The 14,005-nt window shown below is 44.2% G+C and overlaps 2 protein-coding genes across 2 annotated transcripts; one reads left to right on the top strand and one right to left on the bottom strand.

The window, feature by feature from the left end:
- Positions 1 to 18: 18 nt before the first annotated feature.
- On the bottom strand, positions 19 to 3,086 carry LOC311127002 (coiled-coil domain-containing protein 127-like). The gene is made up of 3 exons (XM_084158737.1): positions 2,934 to 3,086; positions 2,282 to 2,535; positions 19 to 1,723 (listed from the first exon to the last, which is right to left on the bottom strand). Exons 1-3 carry the CDS (start codon positions 3,058 to 3,060, stop codon positions 1,262 to 1,264), a joined length of 843 nt encoding a protein of 280 aa, XP_084014863.1. The 5' UTR covers positions 3,061 to 3,086; the 3' UTR covers positions 19 to 1,261.
- Positions 3,087 to 8,309: 5,223 nt separating this feature from the next.
- On the top strand, positions 8,310 to 12,167 carry LOC311127005 (succinate dehydrogenase [ubiquinone] flavoprotein subunit, mitochondrial-like). Its single transcript, XM_084158740.1, has 5 exons — positions 8,310 to 8,403; positions 8,548 to 8,712; positions 10,692 to 10,840; positions 11,038 to 11,162; positions 12,013 to 12,167. The coding sequence occupies exons 1-5, from the start codon at positions 8,371 to 8,373 to the stop codon at positions 12,084 to 12,086; spliced, it is 546 nt and encodes a 181-aa protein (XP_084014866.1). The 5' UTR covers positions 8,310 to 8,370; the 3' UTR covers positions 12,087 to 12,167.
- The last annotated feature ends 1,838 nt before the right edge of the window (positions 12,168 to 14,005 follow it).

Here is a 14,005-nt window from a genome sequence, read left to right as displayed (position 1 = left end):
GTAGCAGGATGACTGCTTTCTTGTTTTTAGAATCCAGGATTGCCCCTTTAAGACAAGATTTCAGTAGCTGAAGTGATTGGTGGCATAGAAGAAGTCGTCTCAGTTGAGTCTAAAAAGCATTATTTTGCTCCAAATAATGCTTTTTTTGGCACTTAAGTACGTGTACATTACTACATTTATGCCCGGGATATTGTTTTTCAACGGGAAGAGTTCAAAAATAACTGGAGTGGGACTTTAAGGGGTGTCTTAGAGAGGATGACTTCCCATCCTACCCAGACTTCCAGAGCTCAGCTGTTCATCCACTATTCCCTCCAGGAGCCCTGGGCAGAGAGCACCCAGGGCTACTGCCTCAGCCAGGAAACGGCACCCTTCCCTGGGCTGGGCTGGATCGCCCCTGGTCATAGATGAGCTAAAGCTGATAGGCGGTTGCCGTGCCTCAACAGTCACCTGAATCTTTTTGCACTTGTTTTTCTCTTCATGGCTTTTTCTGCTGATAGCGGCTGTTTCCAAGAAGTTACTTGCAATAACTGTGGTTGTCTTTTTCCTACAGAACTGCACCTCTGGACAAGAGTGTCTGCTAAATGAATAAAATGTAAACATCTGCTAAGGTCTTGTTGATCTGAGATTACAGTTCGCTTGACTATTTCTCAGATTCAGTTTACATTAGTTCAAAGTTTATAGAGCCTGATGATGCTATGGTCAGCAATGATTGTCAAGTGCTCCTGGGCTTTACTCAACCATTATTCAAATTAAATAAACCACACAAAGTATCCAGTCAGAGATGTCAGTATATTGCATGGCATTGAATGATTGTATGACACAACCACAGTCTCTGTTATAACATTGTATCTTCTGTGATACTGATAAGTGCTATCAAAATAAAGTATATCACTCTTTTTTTACATGACTGACCAAACAGCTGTGATGTCCAAAGTGGAAATAACAGGATTTTACAAAAGGAAATATTCCTCTATAATTCATGATACTGTATCATTCATATTTGCATTTCATATCATCCAACATTGGGTTTGGAGTGCATTGACAAAACTGTAGTCATGAAAATATCCCTGACATTCAATGACAATTCCATTGGCATTTACTGTGTTTCAATAGTAACTAAGTAAGTGTTTACATTCGTCAGGAGTCATAATATGATGTAGAGGAAATGAAATATACACACTAATTCACCATTAGTGAAAAATAAAACATTTGTGCAGTCAAGAAGCCTGATACTATATCCTTAATGTCAACCCTATCAAGGTCACTTGAGATGGTTGTTATCCGGTGTAACTCCCAGTATTGAGTCCTCTGCCCGTTTATGCGTCTCCATGGTAACCTGCAGCTGCCAGTATCTGAGGTAAAGCCACATCAAGCTACCATTCTTCCTCTTGTCCATTTTCTTCACGTTGAGGAGGCGATTGTTGCCTTTGGCACAGTAGCGGTCGTTCTTAAAGATGTCCTTCAGGTCTCCCTCCAGATCTGTATCAGTTCCCAATGGTTCCTTCACCACCTTGAGGAGCAGGTTCTTCTCCATCTCCAGCCTATGTTCCCTGGGGAGGAGCAGGTTGCAGTAGGCCCCCTGTCTCTCTACAAGGCCATTCTCCAGATCCTTCAGCATGGCTGAGGCCCTCTGGTGCCAGTCGCTCTCTCTATCCAGAGCGCGTTGGAGGATGGCACCAGCAGCGCCGGATTCTAAAAGCTTTGTCTTCTCCTGCTCCAGAGCCTGGGGATTGAAAATGACATGTTTATACAACACAAGATAATTCAAACCTCAACTGTGGCTTGGGGGCTCTAGCGATTAGTTCCACAGCCTTTCAGTACACATGTATTGGTATACCAGTGTCTGCTTGGATTATAATCTTCTTTCTGGCGTCTCATACCTTTCCTGTCTCTCTTTCACTGTCCCCATCTGTTCAATTTAAACATCAACAAATAACCTTAGCTTATAACAACTCCATCTTAAAAGCAACATTCCTCTCACACCTTTGAGGCCCTTACAAGGCTCCACTAGGAGCTAAAACTAAGTTAAAGATTCATTCTCTAACTGTTGGATAATTTAAGCCAGTAGTTTTGAAAGTGTTGCTGACGTGCCAAAAGTGGTCCCTGTTTTCTGTGTACTACGTCATCCATTTTGTGTGATATGCTACGAATTTTGCAATTTGTGCGACATCATACAAATTTAGAAATATGTGTGATATGTTACAAATCCAATTTGTGCAATATGTTACGAATTTGTTGTGCTTAAGATCCCGGATTGCATCTTTAAGTCAAGTCCCCCCACCTCTCGTTCCACCTGGAGCTGCTTGCGTTCCTCCATGACCTGCTGGCTCTGTGAGATGAGGGCCTGGCGGTACCACTGAACCGTCTGCCTCTCCTCCTCCAGCTCCAGCTCTAAGATGGCCGCAGCCCGCTGGTTCTCCGTCAGGGTGTCTCTGTACTTCATCTCAAGGTTGGAGGTCACGGCAGACATGTCCTGGTCGTACTGGGCTTGGACCTTTATGATCTCTCTCTGAGACTCTCTGGTCCAGATCCAGCCTGAGGATGGGAGGTTGTTTGGTTATTATAGGGGGTAGTCCTGACTAGGGCTTAAACCCAGGACCTTTTGGCTGTTGACCCCTTCTCATATAATAACCCACCAACCTCCCCTCCTCAGAGAAGGTGTTGGGTCAACAGTCCCATGTTCAAGCCCCGGTCGGAACTACCCCATCACTTTGCTACAATATTATATGTAGTGACTGTAATAATACTGTTATAATTGTAATGACGACCTATTTGGTGTAGGGCAATGCAGTGAAGTCACCACAAAAGAGAATAAGGCTAGTCAGTGTCTGTCAAGATAGGTCAATAGCTTTTGTCTTCAGTTCTATATGCCACATATGATGTATAGTGAATACTCTGTCCTTGTGTAACACTATACTGTGCAGGCTACTTACGAAAGGCAGCCAGCGCCAGCATTGGCACCAGGGGGGCATAATTCCATTGGTTCCCGTCAGCAGCAGCAGCACCTCCTCGTGGGTCTGGCCCTATGTTCCGTCTAGGGGGGTCATTCAAGTTGTTCATGGAGGTGTCCTATACCAGAGGAGAGTCTAATGTATATATTCATATACAAGTCACCACCACATACATTGTTGTATCTAGCTAGCTGACTAGCTGCTGCTACATACAACCAACCTGACCAGGAGGCATTACCTTGACCTAAAATGAGTAATAGTAATAATTAGATTTAAATAAATAGCTTGGCAAATCAACTAATAGATATTAACAGGGGAAATGGTTGGTCTTATTTATTGATCTCAGATGACAACTCCCTGATCACAACATTGGCATGCATCCCACATGATGACTGGCACTGCAATGTGGCTAATGCCAGTCTCTCTTTGTTGTCATTGTTACACTTTTACAATGTCCATTGTTTAGCCTGAACATGAATAGCTAACTAACACCAACAAAACAAGGGCGGTTTGCTAGCACACTTGCTAGCTATCTTGCCAAAGCTAGCAAAACAACACAGCTTTACATGGTGGTTAGCTTGCAGGCTAAAATTAGCAAAAGCTAACTGAGTCATTGCATTAGTGCACGGCTATTTCACGCCCATATAACACATTGCAAAGAAGTGCAGTAGATTAAATGTTTGAGCAGACGTTCACCTTGACAAAATGTGGCAAGGTGAATTAGTTACACATTTGTCCCTGTACCTATGGGGGGGGGGAAATCGATTATACAACGTCTTTATGAAAGACAACTACAAAGAGACCACTTGTGTTGTACCAGGGTGTTGCAGTTGAAGATATATTATCTATGTCATTACAATATATGTGCAAAGAGCAATTGTTCATTTAAAACTCAACATTTTTCAGTCTTAATTAAATGATTTGATCTAATTTGAGCAGAAATGGATTTAGAACTAAAAGCGCTGTCAAAAGGCATACGCCTCCCCCTTGCTTTCCAGACGTTTGAGATGGTTTCTTCCAGTGGGCGGGGCCCTAAGAACGTATTGATTTACTCCCAATCAGTATAGCTCTGTTCAATTCTAGACAGTTACTTTGTAGCTGTTAGCAGGAAACCTGTGAATAACAAGGATGGCAAGTACACTGCTCAAAAAAATAAAGGGAACACTTAAACAACACAAAGTCTCCCGAGTGGCGCAGTGGTCTAAGGCACTGCATCGCAGTGCTAGCTGTGCCACTATAGATCCTGGTTCGATTCCAGGCTCTGTCGTAGCCGGCCGTGACCGGGAGACCCATGGGGTGGCGCACAATTGGCACAGCGTCGTCCAGGGTAAGGAGGGAATGGCCAGCAGGGATGTAGCTCAGTTGGTAGAGCATGGCGTTTGCAACGCCAGGGTTGTGGGTTTGATTCCCGGGGGGGCCAGTATGAAAAAATACAAATAAAAAATAATGTATGCACTCAATAATGTAAGTCGCTCTGGATAAGAACGTCTGCTAAATGACGTAAATGTAAATGTAACTCCAAGTCAATCACACTTCTGTGAAATCAAACTGTCCACTTAGGAAGCAACACTGATTGACAATACATTTCACATGCTGTTGTGCAAATGGAATAGACAACAGGTGGAAATTATAGGCAATTAGCAAGACACCCCCAATAAAGAAGTGGTTCTGCAGGTGGTGACCACAGACCACTTCTCAGTTCCTATGCTTCCTGGCTGATGTTTTGGTCACTTTTGAATGCTGGCGGTGCTTTCACTCTAGTGGTAGCATGAGACGGAGTCTACAACCCACACAAGTGGCTCAGGTAGTGCAGCTCGTCCAGGATGGCACATCAATGCGAGCTGTGGCAAGAAGGTTTGCTGTGTCTGTCAGCGTAGTGTCCAGAGCATGGAGGCGCTACCAGGAGACAGGCCAGTACATCAGGAGACGTGGAGGAGGCCGTAGGAGGGCAACAACCCAGCAGCAGGACCGCTACCTCCGCCTTTGTGCAAGGAGGAGCAGGAGGAGCACTGCCAGAGCCCTGCAAAATGACCTCCAGCAGGCCACAAATGTGCATGTGTCTGCTCAAACGGTCAGAAACAGACTCCATGAGGGTGGTGTGAGGGCCCGACGTCCACAGGTGGGGGTTGTGCTTACAGCCCAACACCGTGCAGGACGTTTGGCATTTGCCAGAGAACACCAAGATTGGCAAATTCGCCACTGGCGCCCTGTGCTCTTCACAGATGAAAGCAGGTTCACTCTGAGCACGTGACAGACGTGACAGAGTCTGGAGACGCCGTGGAGAACGTTCTGCTGCCTGCAACATCCTCCAGCATGACCGGTTTGGTGGTGGGTCAGTCATGGTGTGGGGTGGCATTTCTTTGGGGGGCCGCACAGCCCTCCATGTGCTCGCCAGAGGTAGCCTGACTGCCATTAGGTACCGAGATGAGATCCTCAGACCCCTTGTAAGACCATATGCTGGTGCGGTTGGCCCTGGGTTCCTCCTAATGCAAGACAATGCTAGACCTCATATGGCTGGAGTGTGTCAGCAGTTCCTGCAAGAGGAAGGCATTGATGCTATGGACTGGCCCGCCCGTTCCCCAGACCTGAATCCAATTGAGCACATCTGGGACATCATGTCTCGCTCCATCCACCAACGTCACGTTGCACCACAGACTGTCCAGGAGTTGTAGGGAGGTCATACAGGCACGTGGAGGCCACACACACTACTGAGCCTCATTTTGACTTGTTTTAAGGACATTACATCAAAGTTGGATCAGCCTGTAGTGTGGTTTTCCACTTTAATTTTGAGGGTGACTCCAAATCCAGACCTCCATGGGTTGATAAATTTGATTTCCATTGATAATTTTTGTGTGATTTTGTTGTCAGCACATTCAACTATGTAAAGAAAAAAGTATTTAATAAGATTATTTCATTCATTCAGATCTAGGATGTGTTTAAGTGTTCCCTTTATTTTTTTGAGCAGTGTATATCCAGAGTCCTGACCAAGAGGTTTTATCATCTAAAGCCGTGAGTTTAATAATTGTTTTTGAATAATGCATTTGTGTAGTCTGTGAAAAGTCAGTTTTGTAACTGCAAGGGGGAGGGAATGCCTCTCCAACAGCTTTCGTAATCAGCAGCAGACACAGCCTTTCATAACCGTCATCCAGGCCAGACCCGGTCTGAGAGCCATAGCTGTCTGAGAGTCACATTTTGAATATGTAAAAATGTAAAAAAAATATATATATATACTGTATTTGCAAAATGACCTATTCATAATGATACGGATATTCTTTTGAGGTTTTGAGTGTTTTTTGTTGTTGGCCACCAGGTTTGTACACATCTCAGGAGGGATATTGTCCCACTCCTCTTTGCAGATCTTCTCCAAGTCATTAAGGTTTCGAGGCTGACGTTTGGCAACTCGAACCTTCAGCTCCCTCCACAGATTTTCTATGGGATTAAGGTCTGGAGACTGGCTAGGTCACTCCAGGACCTTAATGTGCTTCTTCTTGAGCCACTCCTTTGTTGCCTTGGCCGTGTGTTTTGGGTAATTGTCATGCTGGAATACCCATCCACGACCCATTTTCAATGCCCTGGCTGAGAGAAGGAGGTTCTCACCCAAGAGTTGACGGTACATGGCCCCGTCCATCGTCCCTTTGATGCGGTGAAGTTGTCCTGTCCCCTTAGCAGAAAAACACCCCCAAAGCATAATGTTTCCACCTCCATGTTTGACGGTGGGGATGGTGTTCTTGGGGTCATAGGCAGCATTCCTCCTCCTCCAAACACGGCGAGTTGAGTTGGTGCCAAAGAGCTCGATTTTGGTCTCATCTGACCACAACACTTTCACCCTGTTCTCCTCTGAATCATTCAGATGTTCATTGGCAAACTTCAGACAGGCCTGTATATATGCTTTCTTGAGCAGGGGGACCTTGCAGGCACTGCAGGATTTCAGTCCTTCACGGCGTAGTGTGTTACCAATTGTTTTCTTGGTGACTATGGTCCCAGCTGCCTTGAGATCATTGACAAGATCCTCCTGTGTAGTTATGGGCTGATTCCTCACCGTTCTCATGATCATTGCAACTCCACGAGGTGAGATCTTGCATGGAGCCCCAGGCCGAGGGAGATTGACAGTTATTTTGTGTTTCTTCCATTTGCGAATAATCGCACCAACTGTTGTCACCTTCTCACCAAGCTGCTTGGCGATGGTCTTGTAGCCCATTCCAGCCTTGTGTAGGTCTACAATCTTGTCCCTGACATCCTTGGAGAGATCTTTGGTCTTGGCCATGGTGGAGAGTTTGGAATCTGATTGATAGATTGTTTCTGTGGACAGGTGTCTTTTATACAGGTAACAAACTGAGATTAGGAGCACTCCCTTTCAGAGTGTGCTCCTAATCTCAGTTTGTTACCTGTATAAAAGACACCTGGGAGCCAGAAATCTTTCTGATTGAGAGGGGGTCAAATACTTATTTCTCTCATTAAAATGCAAATCAATTTATAACATTTATGACATGCGTTTTTCTGGATTTTTTTGTTGTTATTCTGTCTCTCACTGTTCAAATAAACCTACCATTAAAATTATAGACTGATCATTTCTTTGTCAGTGGGCAAACGTACAAAATCAGCAGGGGATCAAATACTTTTTTCCCTCACTATTGTATTTGCATATATACATACAATATGCATAGATATTTTTTAGATTCCCTTTTAATTTGTATGATTTGCTCGCAATTTTGTTTGTTACAATGTCATATCAGCCATGTTTTTTTAGTTATCAATATTCACAGGAGGTCACTGTCTGTCTGTCTGTGTGTATCTGAGTAAATATTATTCTGATCCTCAGATCTCAACCCAGTACCCGGTAGTGGATCATGAGTTTGATGCGGTGGTGGTAGGGGCTAGGGGAGCAGGTCTGAGAGCTGCTTTTGGTCTGTCTGAGGCTGGCTTCAACACAGCTTGTATCACCAAGCTGTTCCCTACCAGGTCTCACACTGTGGCAGCACAGGTATGCCTACGCATATTTAGGGGTCAATCCTAACTTCAGTCTCCCATTGACATCAATGCATCAAGGATTTGTACCTTATTTCATTTTTTCATATTTTACTAGTTGGAGGGAATTGGGGTTTGGCTTGGGAGTAGTTGGATAGCTTCTCAACAATCACCTGTAGTTCAAGTGCGTGTGAAATGACATGATCATTACAGTACTATTATGATGAATGAATAGAAATGCACTTTATTAATTTACCGTTCTACATTGGTGTCCTATCCTAAAGAAATAATGAATGAATGAATGTTGAATTCAATAGTGTTGATCTTGATCTTGTCTAATCCAGGGTGGGATCAATGCAGCCCTGGGTAACATGGAGGGAGATTATTGAGGTGGCACTTCTACGACACAGTGAAGGGATCTGATTGGCTAGGGGACCAGGACGCTATCCACTACATGACAGAGCAGGCCCCAGCTGCTGTGGTGGAGGTGAGAGATTATTAGTACACTATATAGGGAATAGGGTGCAATTTCAGACACAGATCCTGGTGTTTTAGTCTGTTCTTTCCCAAAGACATAAAAGAAAGTGCTGTAATATGGTTGTATCACATTGTTCTTTGTCACCCCCGCTAGCTGGAGAACTTTGGTATGCCCTTCAGTCGGACAGAGGATGGGAAGATCTATCAGAGGGCCTTCGGGGGTCAGAGCCTGCAGTTTGGAAAGGGAGGCCAAGCACACCGATGCTGCTGTGTAGCTGACAGGACTGGACACTCCCTACTTCACACACTCTATGGACGGGTATGTCTAATGTTATCATGACAGTTACGAGACTCGCTTGATCAAATATGTCCTCTAGTTTGATTGATTCATTGACTGATTTTATTTGGTAGTTAAAACACAGTACATAGATTTTAAAAACTTGACAGGGATAACACAAAAAGTAATCAACTTATTTCCATTGAGGTCCCTAAGGTGAATGGTACAAAAACATTTCAAGGCCAATGTGTGGTGGTTCAACAGCAAAAGCTGGAAACAGAGCTGAGGCAAGGGTTTAGTTTGCATTCACGAGTCTGACTTCAGTCTGAGACCTTGCATACATTGACTGTTGTTTATACAACCATGTACAGTGAGGGAAAAAACGTATTTGATCCCCTGCTGATTTTGTACGTTTGCCCACTGACAAAGAAATGATCAGTCTATAATTCTAATGGTAGGTTTATTTGAACAGTGAGAGACAGAATAACAAAAAAAATATCAAGAAAAACGCATGTCAAAAATGTTATAAATTGATTTGCATTTTAATGAGGGAAATAAGTATTTGACCCCCTTTCAATCAGAAAGATTTCTGGCTCCCAGGTGTCTTTTATACAGGTAACGAGCTGAGATTAGGATCACACTCTTAAAGGCAGTGCTCCTAATCTCAGTTTGTTACATGTATACAAGACACCTGTCCACAGAAGCAATCAATCAATCAGATTCCAAACACTCCACCATGGCCAAGACCAAAGAGCTCTCCAAGGATGTCAGGGACAAGATTGTAGACCTACACAAGGCTGGAATGGGCTACAAGACCATCGCCAAGCAGCTTGGTGAGAAGGTGACAACAGTTGGTGCAATTAATCGCAAATGGAAGAAACACAAAATACCTGTCAATCTCCCTCGGCCTGGGGCTCCATGCAAGATCTCACCTCGTGAAGTTGCAATGATCATGAGAACGGTGAGGAATCAGCCCATAACTACACAGGAGGATCTTGTCAATTATCTCAAGGCACCTGGGACCATAGTCACCAGGAAAACAATTGGTAACACACTATGCCGTGAAGGACTGAAATCCTGCAGCGCCCACAAGGTGTCCCTGCTCAAGAAAGCACATATACAGGCCCGTCTGAAGTTTGCCAATGAACATCTGAATGATTCAGAGGAGAATTGGGTGAGAGTGTTGTGGTCAGATGAGACCAAAATCGAGCTCTTTGGCATCAACTCATCTCGCCGTGTTTGGAGGAGGAGGAATGCTGCCTATGACCCCAAGAACACCATCCCCACTGTCAAATATGGAGGTGGGAACATTATGCTTTGGGGTGTTTTTCTGCTAAGGGGACTGGACAACTTCCCCGCATCAAAGGGACGATGGACGGGGCTATCTTGGACGGGGCCATCTTGGGTGAGAACCTCCTTCCCTCAGCCAGGGCATTGAAAACGGGTCGTGGATGGGTATTCCAGCATGACAATGACCCAAAACACACGGCCAAGGCAACAAAGGAGTGGCTCAAGAAGAAGCACATTAAGCTCCTGGAGTGGCCTAGCCAGTCTCCAGACCTTAATCCCTTAGAAAATCTGTGGAGGGAGCTGAAGGTTCGAGTTGCCAAACGTCAGGCTCGAAACCTTAATGACTTGGAGAAGATCTGCAAAGAGGTGGGACAAAATCCCTCCTGAGATGTGTGCAAACCTGGTGGCCAACTATAAGAAACGTTTGACCTCTGTGATTGCCAACAAGGGTTTTGCCACCAAGTACTAAGTCATATTTTGCAGAGGGGTCAAATACTTATTTCCCTCATTAAAATGCAAATCAATTCATAACATTTTTGACATGCGTTTTTCTGGATTTTTGTTTAGTTATTCTGTCTCTCACTGTTCAAATAAACCTACCATTAAAATTATAGACTGATCATGCCTTTGTCAGTGGGCAAACGTACAAAATCAGCAGGGGATCAAATACTTTTTTCCCTCACTGTATCTTTGATTTTAAATGTCCCATTTATACTTCCTCTCCTCTCCAGTCCTTAAGGTACGATACCAGTTACTTTGTGGAGTACTTTGCCCTGGACCTGCTGATGGAGGATGGTGAATGCAGAGGAGTGATCGCTCTCTGCATGGAGGACGGATCCATCCACCGCTTCAGATCCAAGAACACTGTCATTGCTACTGGGTATACTTGTTATTGTCCCAGAGCCTTTAATATTTCTCATATCCCTCATAATTAAGCCCTGTAATGTCCTGACAATCGTTTTGAGTCAGTAGGGTTATGCATCTCAAATGTCTACACCAATAGCAACCACCATGCTGCATATCATCTTGTGTTCTCATATGTGTCCTTATATCCAATATCTCTCTTTGTATGTGTAGGGGTTATGGCCGTACCTACTTCAGCTGTACCTCAGCCCACACCAGCACCGGGGATGGCAACGCCATGGTAACCAGAGCTGGCCTACCATGCCAGGACCTGGAGTTTGTACAGTTCCACCCCACCGGTAAGAACCACAGCCAATAACCATACTGTAACCATACTGTAACTATACTGTAACTGGTAAGAACCACAGCCAGTAACTATACTGTAACTATACTGTAACTGGTAAGAACCACAGCCAGTAACTATACTGTAACTATACTGTAACTATACTGTAACTATACTGTAACCATACTGTAACTATACTGTAACTATACTGTAACTGGTAAGAACCACAGCCAGTAACTATACTGTAACTATACTGTAACTATACTGTAACTATACTGTAACTATACAGTAACTATACTGTAACTATACTGTAACTATACTGTAACCATACTGTAACTATACTGTAACTATACTGTAACTATACTGTAACCATACTGTAACTATACTGTAACTATACTGTAACTGGTAAGAACCACAGCCAGTAACTATACTGTAACTATACTGTAACTATACTGTAACTATACTGTAACTATACAGTAACTATACTGTAACTATACTGTAACCATACTGTAACTATACTGTAACTATACTGTAACTATACTGTAACTATACTGTAACTGGTAAGAACCACAGCCAGTAACTATACTGTAACTATACTGTAACTATACTGTAACTATACTGTAACCGGTAAGAACCACAGCCACTAACTATACTGTAACTATACTGTAACTATACTGTAACTATACTGTAACTGGTAAGGAGAGCCATAGCCACTCCCCACTTATGAAATCCATATTTACTGTAAGCAGTGAGGATTTGTTTTAAGGTCAACTGACTGACCTTTCATTACGTAAATGCCAAGGTCATCAGTGTATATTTGACCTGAGGTGACACCTGACACCATAGCTGTGATGGAACCCTGTCAGGTATCTATGGCGCCGGCTGCCTCATCATTGAGGGTTGTCGTGGCGAGGGAGGGATCCTCATCAACAGTGAGTAGAGCGCTTCATGGAACGCTACGCTCCCAACGCCAAAGATCTGGCCTCCCGGGATGTGGTGTCACGCTCCATGACCATTGAGATCCGCGAGGGAAGGTATGAGCATCAACAATACTGAATATTGATTTCATTACATATTTTTATCCACCAGTAGTTGACTCAATCCCTAACCCACTTAATAGCATTCATTCTTGGAGATGGAAGTGAAAATTGAATTGGAATTTGAGGCCACATCTTGAAATCGGCACTAAAATCTATGATTCCACTTCAAAGACACTCTCTCACAGAAAGACACTCTCACAGAACACTCTTTTCATTTCCAGGGGTTGTGGTCCAGAGAAAGACCATGTGTACCTGCAGCTGCATCACCTGCCCCCCCAGCAGCTGGCCACCCGCCTGCCTGGTATCTCTGAGACGGCCATGATCTTCGCTGGGGTTGACGTCACCAAAGAGCCATCCCTGTCCTGCCCACCGTCCACTACAACATGGGAGGAATCCCCACTAACTACAAGGGACAGGTAGATTATAACACTCTTTACAATTCTCACTGTTTGTTTGGGGATTATATTTTCTCCGTAAGGGATTGTGATCACTATGGCTGGGTAAAATTGATTGATTGATTAGCTGACAACATTTATTGTCCTTCAAGAAACTTCACGTCAATCAATCAATCAATCTTACCAAGAACTAGATAGACAGTATTTGACTCTAGACCGACCTGTAACTATCTTGGCCATCTCCCCATCAGGTCATAACTCATACTGAAGGGGAGGACAAGGTGGTACCAGGGCTGTATGCCTGTGGTGAGGCTGCCTGTGCCAGTGTCCATGGTGCCAACCGGCTGGGTGCCAACTCCCTGCTGGATCTGGTGGTGTTTGGCAGAGCCTGTGCCCTCACCATCGCTGACACCTGCACTCCAGGTAAGCAGGCTCTTCACATTATGACTGATTGGTTAGATAATTGATTTATTGATTTATTGTTCTTTATCAGTCATGTTAAAAAACGAATAGCTAACAATGCTTTAATATGCTTGGAGTTTGACTTTCTGTTTTTGACATTCTAGGTGTGAAGCTTTCCCCACTGAAGCCCAGTGCTGGAGAGGAGTCTGTGGCCAACCTGGACAAGATAAGGTTCGCTAACGGGAACACCAGAACCTCCGAGATCAGACTCAACATGCAGAGAGTGAGGAATACATGTTGGCTAAAAGGTTTTCTGTTGAAATGTATTGGCATCTGTATACAGTATAGTGTATTTAACTAGGCAGTGCAGTGGTACACATAGATTTTTCATTTGTCATGTCTGAGCTTTTTAAAACCAATCCTCTTGTCTTTTTGTCTCTGTCTCCAGACGATGCAGAACCATGCAGCAGTGTTCCGTACCGGAGATGTTCTGAAGGAGGGATGTGACAAGATGGACGCCATCTACCAGACCATGGAGGACATCAAGACATTTGACTGAGGTCAGTAGATTACCTCAAATTAATATTCAGAGTTGATCTCACTTACATTTGTTGACTTTATGTTGTGTTATCATATCTCTTGATTCATTCGTTTTTTGGTGAGATTTAAGACACTTTTACTCATAGCCGTAGTGATGCTGAGGGTGCTGCAGCACACCATGAAAATTATATTTTTGGGGAAAATGATTTGTTCACAAAAGTAGTGCACTGGGCCTTTACTCGTCCTGTATTAGCAGACTGATGTAGCCGTCTGTAGCACAGGCAAAAAATGTAACACCCCCGTCCCCGTCCCCGTCCCCGTCCGCGTCGCCGTCCGCGTCGCCGAAAAAATCTCATCACCCCCAAACTACTTCTGGTTTTGGTTTTACCATACCTAGATTAAAACACAGGATCAGGATCGTCAGACCCCAGGATTGGTGCTGGTTGTTCTAACTAATGTTTCCCTCCCGTTCTGTCAGGTAT

This window comes from Coregonus lavaretus, assembly GCF_964263955.1.
Source record: "Coregonus lavaretus genome assembly, chromosome: 3".
Taxonomy (NCBI): domain Eukaryota; kingdom Metazoa; phylum Chordata; class Actinopteri; order Salmoniformes; family Salmonidae; genus Coregonus; species Coregonus lavaretus.
Note: the sequence above shows the minus strand (reverse complement) of the source record. Positions and strands in the feature narration are given on the sequence as shown.

Excerpts from the sequence above, each read along its gene's own strand:
- LOC311127002 (XM_084158737.1), bottom strand. The coding sequence starts at position 3,060 with ATGAACAACTTGAATGACCCCCCTAGACGGAACATAGGGCCAGACCCA. Across the intron at positions 2,536-2,933 it reads GCTGGCGCTGGCTGCCTTTC|GCTGGATCTGGACCAGAGAG; the intron begins GTAAGTAGCCTG and ends TCCCATCCTCAG. Across the intron at positions 1,724-2,281 it reads AGCTCCAGGTGGAACGAGAG|GCTCTGGAGCAGGAGAAGAC; the intron begins GTGGGGGGACTT and ends TTCAATCCCCAG.
- LOC311127005 (XM_084158740.1), top strand. The coding sequence starts at position 8,371 with ATGACAGAGCAGGCCCCAGCTGCTGTGGTGGAG. Across the intron at positions 10,841-11,037 it reads AACACTGTCATTGCTACTGG|GGGTTATGGCCGTACCTACT; the intron begins GTATACTTGTTA and ends TTGTATGTGTAG. Across the intron at positions 11,163-12,012 it reads TGTACAGTTCCACCCCACCG|GTATCTATGGCGCCGGCTGC; the intron begins GTAAGAACCACA and ends GAACCCTGTCAG.